The sequence below is a fragment of the Phascolarctos cinereus genome, unplaced genomic scaffold, assembly GCF_003287225.1.
Source record: "Phascolarctos cinereus isolate Bilbo 61053 unplaced genomic scaffold, phaCin_HiC Scaffold_9;HRSCAF=440, whole genome shotgun sequence".
Classification (NCBI taxonomy): Eukaryota; Metazoa; Chordata; class Mammalia; order Diprotodontia; family Phascolarctidae; genus Phascolarctos; species Phascolarctos cinereus.
Window position 1 is genome coordinate 98511844 of NW_027556402.1, and position 11787 is coordinate 98523630.

At 35.6% G+C, this 11787-nt stretch overlaps 1 protein-coding gene across 1 annotated transcript in view; it reads right to left on the reverse strand.

The window, feature by feature from the left end:
* Nucleotides 1–11787, reverse strand: part of GRIA2 (glutamate ionotropic receptor AMPA type subunit 2) — a 178617-nt gene that overhangs the window by 67711 nt on the left and 99119 nt on the right. The window contains 2 exon segments of the mRNA XM_020994112.2: nucleotides 587–748; nucleotides 5521–5574. Coding sequence (XP_020849771.1) covers nucleotides 587–748; nucleotides 5521–5574 — 216 coding nt within the window.

Genomic DNA, 11787 nt, shown 5'->3' on the forward strand with positions numbered 1-11787 from the left:
GCCTCAAAATCAGGAAGATCTATTTTCAGACCCCCTATCTAACAAAATACTTGCTGTGTGACACTGGACAAGTCACCTAAACTCAGAGCCCCAACAGACTGTCTGAGAATGTGAGTTATAAAACAGTTGGTGATCTTCACTGATATAGGGAATTTCCACAATGAGAAGTTGTCTACAAATCATAGCCACAACTATGTAAATAAATTAACAAACACATAAACTAATAAATAAATGAATCAATAGATGAATCAACAAATAGATACATGAATCGATGAATGAATCAATGAATGAATGTAAGGAGCAGGAAACAGGACTTCTACTTCATCAGTCCAGTGATGCAGGAAATCAAATCCCCAGGAAGAAAACAGAGGTTTAATAAAAGATATGGGCGATGTTATGAGCTTTGCTTATTATTTATTTTGTTCTCCTCTCCTTATAAGTAATCACAGTTAAGACAAATGGAATAAACCAATAAAATCACACTGTCCATAATGTTAAAACCATAAATAATATTAAGCTTATTTTAACCTCTCACTGATTCAAACCAAAAATGAACAAAGAAACAAGCAGACAAAAAGAAGCTGACCTTAATTGTACTCGTGTGAGCTCCAGGATATTCTTTTTCCTCCAGTGTTGACCATCTCTGCACAAACTTGGACACTAGGGAATCTTCATAATCAACAATCTGAAATCCTGAGACATTTGCTCCTCCAAATTGAATTTTTGATAAATCTCCATCAGTAAATCCCTGGACGGAGAACATATCCCATCAGTTTAGTCACTCTAGATAAATCCCAAAAGTCAAAATTTACCCAATCACATCACACTTAATGTAGGGCCACATCTTTCACAACACAGGCTGCAAAACTCATGCAAAATATTACATGTATTTATGAGTCTGTGCTCATATCAGCATTGAGCACAGGACCAGCCACATAGGAAGGGGGCGACAATGCCCATTGATTGATTGCTGACCTAGGGTACCTACTCAGTGCTTGTTACTTATGTACTAACCCTTTTATCAAAAGTGATTAGTGGGCAAGTTCTGTCTCTTATTTGTTTTGTTGAGTTCATAATACACCATTACATGGTTCTTAGTTATGGAAGTGGAAGCTATAGGGTACAGCAGATAGATACAGGTCTTGACCTGAAGTTGTTCAGTTATGTCTGCCCATGGACCATTTTTGTCCATGGGATTTTCTTGGCATAGATACTGAAGTGGTTTGCCATTTCCTTCTCCAGTGTATTAAGGCAAACAGTAGTTGCCCCGGGTTGCACAGCTAGTAAGTGTCCAAGGCTGGATTTGAACTCAGGTCTTTCAGACTCCAAACCCCGCACATGGGCTACAGAAAAACAAGATGAGAAATAAGCAAATGAGCCCCTAGACTGAGGCTGAGGCATAAAACAAAAATAGATAAGTTCAGGTTAGAAGTGGACTGAAGTTGAGACCATTCAAATAGCAGATGGCAGTTTGTAAGTGGAATTACAATTAAAAGCTCCTGTATTTCCTGAATGATATGAAATGAAGTGACTTCCACTTTGAAAGTCATTGCAGTTATTTAAATCTCATTTAAATGTGTGTATTATTTGATGGTGTTCATAAAATACATAGTCATTAATGGTGATTCAGTTTATGCCTCTAAATTTGGGGTTACATGTTGGGAGAAGGAAACCCGCTTCTTAGAGAAGAGATTTGCTCAGCTTACTCTGGGCTTAGGGACAATCAAAGATAAGGTTTCTGGAACTTCATTGATTTCTGAAGGTTTTAAAGAGTTTTCTGACAAGGATATAGAATTAAAGATCTAAAGTTAGAAGGAAATCAGAATTAAAGTTAGAAGGACCATCAAATCCAATTTTCCAATTACACAAATGAGGAACTGAAGCCCAAAAAACTTAATTAGCATATTCAAGGTATGAAGTAGCAGAGTCAAGATTAGAGACTAGTCCTTTGACTCTGAATCCAATACCCTTTCCACTGGACTTACACTACTTTTGAACCTGATGAGATAGGAAATTGATAAGGAGATGATGATCCAATGCACTGAGTGAGCTGGGTGTTTTGATTGTCCCTGAGCATACTTTGCATTACAGATATCTCAGAAACAGATTTTTATTCTGTTACAAGGGAAGGCATATTGTGTGAAGGTGGGGTGAAAAAAACAATCACAAAACTTTATGTAAACTTTTAAAATTATTTTTCATTTGTAGTATTTCAATCAAACCTTTGCAGCTGTGATTTATCTATAGTGCTGAGTTGCCAAAACCCAAGATGACAGATAATTTGGATAAGGATCTATAGCTTTTTTTTTTTTGGCAATTGAGGTTAAGTGACTTGCTCAAGGTCACACAGCTAGTAAGTGTCAAATGTTTGGTCTGAGGTGGAATTTGAACTCAGGGCCTTCTGACTTCAGGGCTGGTTTTCTATCCACTGTGCCACCTAGCTGCTCTGAAGATTCTATAACTTTAAAGCAAGGGTTGCTAACCTTTTTTGTGTCACAGACCCCTTCAACCATCTTTTGAAGTCTATGGGCCCCTCATCAGAATAAGTAATTTAAAGTAATTTAAATGTATTAAAAATATTTCAGAATACAAATAAAATGAATTATGTTGAAATAAAATCATTAAAATATTTTAAAAATACTTCAAGCATGCTATGTTACAAATATCTGATTTAATTGGATCACAAAGATTTATTTTTTTCAAATTCTTAATTTTACAATCATAAAAATAAATTAGGTTTTCTAAGTACATAGTAGAACAGAAAAGAAAAATATTATACATGAAACTACAAACATCTATTATGTATGGCTCATTTTTTCTTTTAAATTTTTAATAAATTAAACATGTAACTTTAAAAGTTTAACTTCTGGTCTCTGATTCTTTCTGGCCCTTCTTATGCTCTCTTCCATGCATTTTTAAGTACTTCAATGACGATCTTTCTTTTCATTTCTTTCTTTTTTTTTTTGACTGCCCTCTCCCTGAGCTCACTTTCCCTCTTACCACTCCCAAAAGCTGAAAAAGAGAAAACTAAAATCATTGTAACAAATATGAATCATCAAGCAAAATAAATTCCTACATTGCCTATGTCCCAAAATGTATTTGTCATTCTGCATTACATCTCTGTGAAGAGGTGGGCAGCATGATTCATCACTGTTCCTCTGGAATTATAGTTGATCAGAGTTCTCAAGAACTTTAAAGTTGTTTTTCTTTAAATTCTGTTGTTAGTGTATAAATTTTGAGCCAAGCTATCACTTCATTCTCCCTTCACAGAGACTTTGTGGAGTTTTCAGAGAAGAGAATTGTTTGAAGAGAACTGACCAGATGTTCTGAGAACTGTCCTCCTCTCTGAGGAGATACTGAGAGTTGACTCTGGGGCTAAACTGTTGGCACGCTCACAGGGATGCTCAGATTTATTATTGTGTGTTAGTGTTGTTGTTTGATTGGGTCCAGTGTTTTTGTAGAAAGACACTTTCACCCAAGCTTTAAAGCAGCACATAGAGAATCAGATAAGTGAGAGGTAAGACACCAGGAGATTAGTGCCTGGATCTATTCCCAAAACTGTACCCACCTTACTCCTACTTAAGACTAACCGTTCTCCAAACATTCTAATTTCTGTTGAGGACACTACCATCCCTTTAGTCTCTTAGGTTTATAATCCCAGAATGATTCTAAACTTTTCTCTTTCCCTTGTCCTCCATATTAAATCAGTTGACAATGCCTGTTAAGTCTATTTCCACAATTCTTCTTGCCTCAATTTCCATCTCTTCACTCATAAGGCTACTGCCCTAGTTCATACCTGTCACCTGAATTATTTTAATAGCTTTCTAATTTTCCTCCTGTTTTCAATTCCTTCATTCTCCAGTGTATTATACACACAATGACCTAGATAATCTTTTTAGATGTAGGTCTAACAATGTCACTTCCTTCATCAAAAATTTTCAATCACTTCCCACTGTCTTTAGCATAAAATACGAACTCATCAACTTGGTATTCAGATCCTTCTACTTCCATAGTCCAGCTCCTATCTATCTTTCCAGACTTCCTACTGAACTAAATCATGCACTCTCAAGTCAATTCAAACTGGACTATTAGCACTTCTTCAAACACATCCCACTTGCCCTCTCTATACATTCATTCAAGGTGTAGCCCATATCTAAAATACTGTCCTTCCTCACCACAGATCTGTCTCAGTGCCTAATTTTCTTGAAGGCCAAGTTTTCTACTACCTTCTTCTCCATGAAGCCTCTGCCAGTTCCTTCAGTTACTAGTATTCTCTCTGTCTCTGTCTCTCTGTCTCTCTGTCTCTCTGTCTCTGTCACTCTCTCTCTCTGTCTCTGTCTGTCTGTCTGTCTGTCTGTCTGTCTGTCTCTCTCTCTCTCTCTCTCTCTCTCTCTCTCTTCTCTCTCTCTCTCTCTCCTCATACTAATCTGTATTTATTTTTCTATGCATATTGTGTATCCCCACAGTAGTATGTAAACTACTCAGGAGGAGGAACCATTTTTCTTATTTCCTTTTCATAGTGTCTAAAACATATGGTAAAAGCTTAATAATTTTAGTTGAGTTGATTTAAATAAGGAAATGTTCTTACAAGAGAAAATAAGACTTGTCATTTTTAATATTTGGCACAAACATAGCTTGACAAAGGTATAGATGAAAAACTGACAATATTGATTTATTGGAACTCAGCTACAATTACACTTCTCATAATATGAAATGTCTGATTCCCTCATTAAAGAAAAATTCCTTATCAGGACTCAATATCTTTCCTGGCTCTGTTGTAATATCTGTACTTAGGGTGGTAAAAAGAGCCTGGACTTGCGGAGACTTCTGGGATTTAAAGTATTTTTGTCCTTCCCCCAAGGCAAGGAAACATCACAATCTCCATATCTCAGAAGTCCATGAAGGTCCAGCCCAATTTAAATGTAAGTTTATTATATTTGTTACTTAGTTGCTATATAATAACTATTGTACATCTTCTTCACATATTGATATTAACATAATAAACTCATGCTGTTAGTATATATAGTAAAAAAGATAGAAGTTAAAGAATTTTTGAAAATGAAGAAGAGAGAAATAGTTAAGACAAGTTAATTATCTTTTTTAAGGCAAAAGAAATCATTTTTGCTAAATATGAATATTTTAAATGAAAATTTGCTCAAGGGGCAATTAATTGAATACCTACTATGTACAGTGTGCTGTGCTAGGTATGATAGTAGAGGTTAGAGGAGGGAAATAAACAGATAAGGAAGACATGGTCCCTTGCTTCCTAGATGATTAATAATTCATATCTCCTAACTACTTTTTCATATTTCCTATATCATTTGCAACAGAGGAAAATGACTAGTGATTTGTAAAACATGAAAAACAAGTGATTTTGTTGATCTGTAGAGCCAGAGATAATCAAAATAGCTTTTAAAAATATGACTGAGTTGTTCTAGACACATTTCATGCATTCAAAAATACCCCCTCAATTGAATGCTTACTTCTACCAAAATAAACAGCATTAATAATTTCACCTACCAGATTCGCAATGATATAATGGTACCCTTTAACATGTTTTCCAATGGTAATAACCTGTCAAAGAGAAACAAAAATAATCCCTTAATGAATGCTCTGAACATTGATTTAACTTGTGGTGACTGATATCATTAATTATTAAAAAATCATACATTACATTTTGTATGTCCCCAGATGAAGTCAGCTTAGTAACACAATACAGAACAATCACTGTGGTAGACTGAAAATAGAACTAAATTTAGAGTCAATGGAATTGGGTTCAAATCTTAGCTCTGTCATTTATTACATTGTGAAACTGAGCAAGTCATTTTACTTCTTGGGGACTTGCTTTCTTCATCTTTCATCTCTAATGATGCATCTATGGTCTTCTACAAGAGTTCTAAGTTCCCTTGAGGAAAATATAACAAATTTTCAGGCTCTATATTTGCTGTCTTGTAAATTGGAATATAAATGTGTTATTGTTTGTTTTATATTATCTTTACCTCTCCCTTGAACCCCTCCAAGCCTTAGGGACAGAGAGGGACAGAAATCTGTGTGTACTTTTATGTGACATGAAAATGGAAACAGTAGGAAATTGAACACATTTATATGAAACTAAGAAGTGACCATAAAAATTTAAAGGCTTCTTAATCTCTGTCCTTTTTTAAATACATAAAATTAGTTTGCATAAAATGTCACGAAACTATCTACATGTGAATTTTAAGATTCAGTGTGTTTGTCCACATATTCTCTGCTTTCAAAATATTAGACACCCAAGCATGTCTTCAAAATTGATAGACTGAATTTGTAGGAACAGCTATGGGCATACTAAAATGAAATTCAGATTATAAGATTGCCTCAATGCTCAAAAGATCTCCTTGAACTTTTCATGGTATAGTTGATACAAATATCACTGTTACCAAATTGAGTCATAACCTAAAATGAATAACCTGGGCTAATTTTTAGTACAAATTTGGCCAAATGTATAGGAAATACCTAGACTCTTGTGAAACATATACTTTTCTGGTGATCCAACTTGTTCTTTTGAATTTGGTAACAATTGTGAGATGTGAAATGAACAATATAGCCACCCCCTGGTCTGCTTTCCTTCTCTGCATGCTAGCAGAAAATTCGTTGTGATTTTATGTAGTGTTGCAGGCCCAAAGGTCAAAAAATTAGTTACTAATAGCTCATTTTTACATTGTGCTTTAACAAAGAAAGGACATATTTTTAATTTAACTAATATAGACAACTTCTAGTGTGGAAACTCATTCTATTAGTGCAAATGAAAACTTATCTGTAGCTTATAGCCTCAGAGATTTGCCTGTGGCACTGCTGTGTCCACATGTCTAGCATGTCTTCCTGACACCGAAGCTGACATCCATACTCACTATACAGTCTCTGTGTTTTGCAATTTAAAATGATGTTTCCTTAAAAATCCCTGTGAGGGAGATGATGCAAGTCTTTTTCTTCCCATTTTGAAGATGAGAAAGTGCTTGTATAAGTAAAATGACATCCTCTGTCACAAAATTCTTTATATATAAAACAAGACTCCAACGCGGTGTTCTCTATAATTTTAGCATTCTACCTCTCAATTATGAATATAGTTGAGATCTGGGCAAATAAAAAGCAAATACCTCAGACACAGTCAAAGCTTTTTATCTTGATGAGCCAAGGGGTAATATCTGAACCAGTAAATAGTTCAATGGATTGGGCAAAGCACTGGACTCGCTAAGCAGGGCTCTTTGCAGATCATGCCATTGACCAGTACTTTGGTAACAAGGGATGACTTGTAGAAGGGGAAATACTTCTCTATACATAAGTGTTTTTAGTTCATCTTAAAAGATAGAGTGTATAATGGCCAACATTTATGTAGCACTTTATAGTTTACAAAGCTCTTTATATGTTAACTCATTTGATCCTCACAACAACCCTATAAGATAAGTAATATTATCCCCATTTTCAGATGAGGAAAATGAGTCACAGAGATGTTAAATGACTTTTTTTTATTGCTGTTCAGTCGTTTCAGTCATGTCCAACTCTTTATGACCACATTTTGGGTTTTCTTACAAAGATATTGGCCTGGTTTGTCAATTCCTTCTCCAGCTCATTTTTGCAGATGAGGAAACTGAGGCAAACAGGGATAAGTACTTACCAAGGATCAAAAATCATAGTAAGAGTTAGGATTTAAACTTAGCTCTTCCTAACTCCCAGGTCTGATACTGTATCCACCGAAGCAGCTAGCTGCCTTGATATATATGGTAATTAGCATAGTAATTAAGTTGTTAGACTTGGGGTCAGTAAGACCTACATTCAGCTTCTGCCTTTGATAGATACTGGATATTAAACCCTGAACAAGTCACTCAACCACTCTAAGTCTGTAGAAGAAGTATGCTAACCTGCACTGTCAGGGGGCTTCCTCATCCAGGAGTTTCGTATACCAATGAAATATAGACTATATGGATATTTATGTGTGGGAGGACAAAAATGAATCTACAATGAGAAAACCTGACCATTTCAAAATAACAATTGCTAACTATGCTTGCAAAGTCTTAAGACCCTTTCAAAACAATCAAATCTTTATTTCTGAGCAATGAGATAAGATACAGGGTTAATGAAGAGCCTGCATTTTAGTGTCTATAAGGAAGAAGATAATGAGGCCATGAGAACCAATTTTCATTGACATTTCTTCAGCTTATAAACAATTAGTAACATTATGTTAACAAGAGACTTTATACTGTATGAATAGTGTCAAGCCTAAATAGATCCAAATTAGAAAGCAAAGATTTAGAGAAGGAAGGGACCTCAGAAGTAATTTTCCTTCCCCCAATCCTCATTTTATAAATGAGGAAACTGAAGAACCCAGTGATGACATCACATGTCCAAGAGAAGGTAATGCAGTTTGGGAGTGCCAGAGCCAGGATCCAAACCAAAGGCCTCTGATATTGAATCCAGAGTCATTTTTACTTCACCATAATTACTAATTTGCAGTAAGAGGGATTTAGGTTTGAATCTAGTCTCTGACATTTGTCAATTATATTGCCATAGGCAAGTCCTTTAATCTCAGTCACACTCAGTTTCTTCATCTATAAAATAGGGATAATAATAGCACCTGCTCATGGGGCTGTTGTTAAGATCAAATGAAGTAATATATGTAAAGCATTTCATGAACTTTAAAGTGTTACGTAAATGAAAATAATAATAATAATAAGTTCTCTTCCCCACAACCTACACGAACCAAGCAGGCTATTATATCTTATAAATGAATTGGCAACAACAATACACCATGCTTTCATATGAAGAAATTATATTCCTTACTTTTCCCCACCTACAGGGAATTTTTGTACTTCAAAATGCATGCTACCATGGAAACCATTTTTTGATGAAAGGACTAGTGACAGCCCCCTATGCTGTGTGGAATCATTAGCACAAGGTTTTAAAATGTATTCTGAAGGTGAGCACATAGAAATACATATTAGAGCTCTGTCAAATTCCTATTTTTGATGCATATCCCAAATACTCTGGATTCAATAAGTATAATAGGGTATGTTGTTGATATTGTGTGTGTGTGTGTGTGTGTGTGTGTGTGTGTGTGTATGTGTAGTTTCCAGCTAAGATGATAATGTACAGAATTGTAAGAATATGGGGATTAATGCTTTGCTCAGAGGAATGAAATTTTAAAAGAGTGCTGACAATATAAATTCCTTTAGGAAGTTGAAACAACAGAACTTAGTGTCTCATTAGCAAGAATTAAGAGGTTAAATGGTAAAGTACTAATAGTAATTTCATCTAGGCTTTCATCAGATTTTTTATGATAGATGATAACTATCTCTCCTATAATCTTAGGACTTTAAAAATATTAAAATCCAATCTAAAAAGTCATCCCTGTGAATTTCTAACAAGATTCTAGAATTTCACACATATATATATATGTAAGGGCCCCAGGTTAAAAACAATTATGCTTTCAACTCCAGAGACTAGAAAAGATTGACCAAATTGGACATCTCTCTGGCATATACCATTTTGATTTTTTCTCATAATTATTTTGCTTTATTAAGTTATTTGCAATTTAATAGGAGTTCTGTTTTGTGTTTCTTAGGGGTAGTATACCATCTGTTCAGTTGTTTTCAGTTGTGTCTGGCTCTTCATGACCCCATTTGGATTTTTTGAGGCAAAGTTACTGGAGTGGTTACCACTTCCTACTCCAGCTCATTTCATGGATTAGGAACTGAGAAAAACAAGGTTAAGTGACTTGCCCAGAGTCACACAGTAAGTGTCTGAGGCCAGATATGAACTCAGGTTTTGCTGATTCGTAGTCTGACACTCTATTTACTGAGCCACCTAACTGTCCTAGGGGCAGTATTGCTATATATCAATTAAGACTTCATTGATATTTATGTTTGCAAGGTTTTTTTTTGTGTGCTTTACAAATTAGTGGACCTACTTTTTATTCTCATCCTGAAGAGAATTCAAGCATTGCAGCCAGGATACTTTCACCTTTCCTTTTACCAACTTCCTCAACCTCCTGTCCAAACCTACCCCCACTCAGATGGTGTCAATAAATGATTCATCTACTGATTCATTCAGGATGCTGTATAGTGGTTCTAGATCCCCTAATCTTAAAAAATGTATCTACCTGGCTATTTTAATATCTATCATCCATTTGTCTAAATATGCAGCTATCTGTCTATCATCTATCTGCATATGCATCTATCATCTATCTGTCTGCATACATTTAAATGTGTCTCTATTATGCATGTTTTCATGGGAGCTTTTTTCCCATTAATTGACCTTGATCTCATCAGAGAGAAAGGGAAAAAAAGTAATTCTTATGTTTGGGCACATGAACTTAATCAAAAAAAATAACAGATGTATTTATTGATAAAATGTTAATAGGCAAGGGTTTCTTCATCCCTCTCAAGAGAATGGGTGATAACACAAACAACAGGCATCATTCAGATCATGTCACTCCCCTAGCTCAAAGAACTTTGGATAACTAGTGGAACACTGGCCACGAGCACAGATTTCACAGGTATTTCTGTGCCCACAGGTTCCCAGGTCAGCTAGGGATAAAAGGCCAACATGTGAGGCACAGGGTAATAGATTTTCTTGTTACCTAACGTGTGTACATGAAGATAAAACCTCTGTAACCACACAGCTCTAACCTAAGAAAACCCGATAGTCCTACCACCTGCTTTGTGCTTGACTCTACAAGTGACATGGGGTTATTTAGAAAATTACTTCTTAGGGCAGCTAGGTGGCACAGTGGATAGAGCACCAACCCTGAAGTCAGAAGGACCTGAGTTCAAATCCAGCTCAGATCAAACACTTGACACTTGCTAGCTGTGTGACCCTAGGCAAGTCACTTAACCCCAATTGCCTAAAAAAAAAATAGGAAATTACTTCTTTCAGTGCCCTAAATAGGAAGCAAATGTTCCAAAACATAAATATATCCCAAGAATAAAAAAAATGACTCCTTTATCATCTATGAACTTTGGAGAGTATAGGGACAGTACGATGTCATTCCACTGTTGGGTTCAGTCCCATAATAGCCAAGTTCCAAAAACTATCCACCTTTTGTAGAATGTTTTAAAAGTACCTATATGCATCCCCCAAGAGGCTAATTTTGGAGACCATCAACTATGGAACCAAAGGAAAACCAGCTATATGGATAATTGCTAAAAGGGAGCATTCTTCCTGAGTCCATGGGGTACAGGTGAGAGAGCATCAACTTTGGAATCAGAGTCCCCTTCTGACATTTTACCACTTCTGTCTTCTTAGGCAAGTTACTGAATCTCCCTTGGCCTTGGCTCCCCCATCTATAAAATGAGTGAAGTAATCTATGCTATCTCTTCTTCTTCTATACCTAACACTCTACAAGCAAAATCTCCTTTTCTGATGTAACATTTCATTTATATAGTGTATACCTTATATATAACTAGTCATTTGCTTATCGATTTCCCTACTAGAATGTGAGCTTCTTAAGAACAAAGTCTGTGTTTTTGTCTTTCTCTGCATCCCCAGTGCTTAGCACAATGCCTGATACATAGGAAAGTGCTTAATAAATACTTGTTGACTGACTATGATTTCATTAGTCTTTCTTTAACTGTAGCAGAAAACTTCCATACTCTAAAACGGGTAAATGGCAAGTGCCCATGAAAGATGTCCAAATCTGAGAAATATTACATAAAATAAAGACCAAGCATGGGACAAATAAAGGCCAGGAATCAAATTGAGATTTCTCATGGGGCAAACAAAGGCAAGGTAATTTATAACAAAACTCATATTATA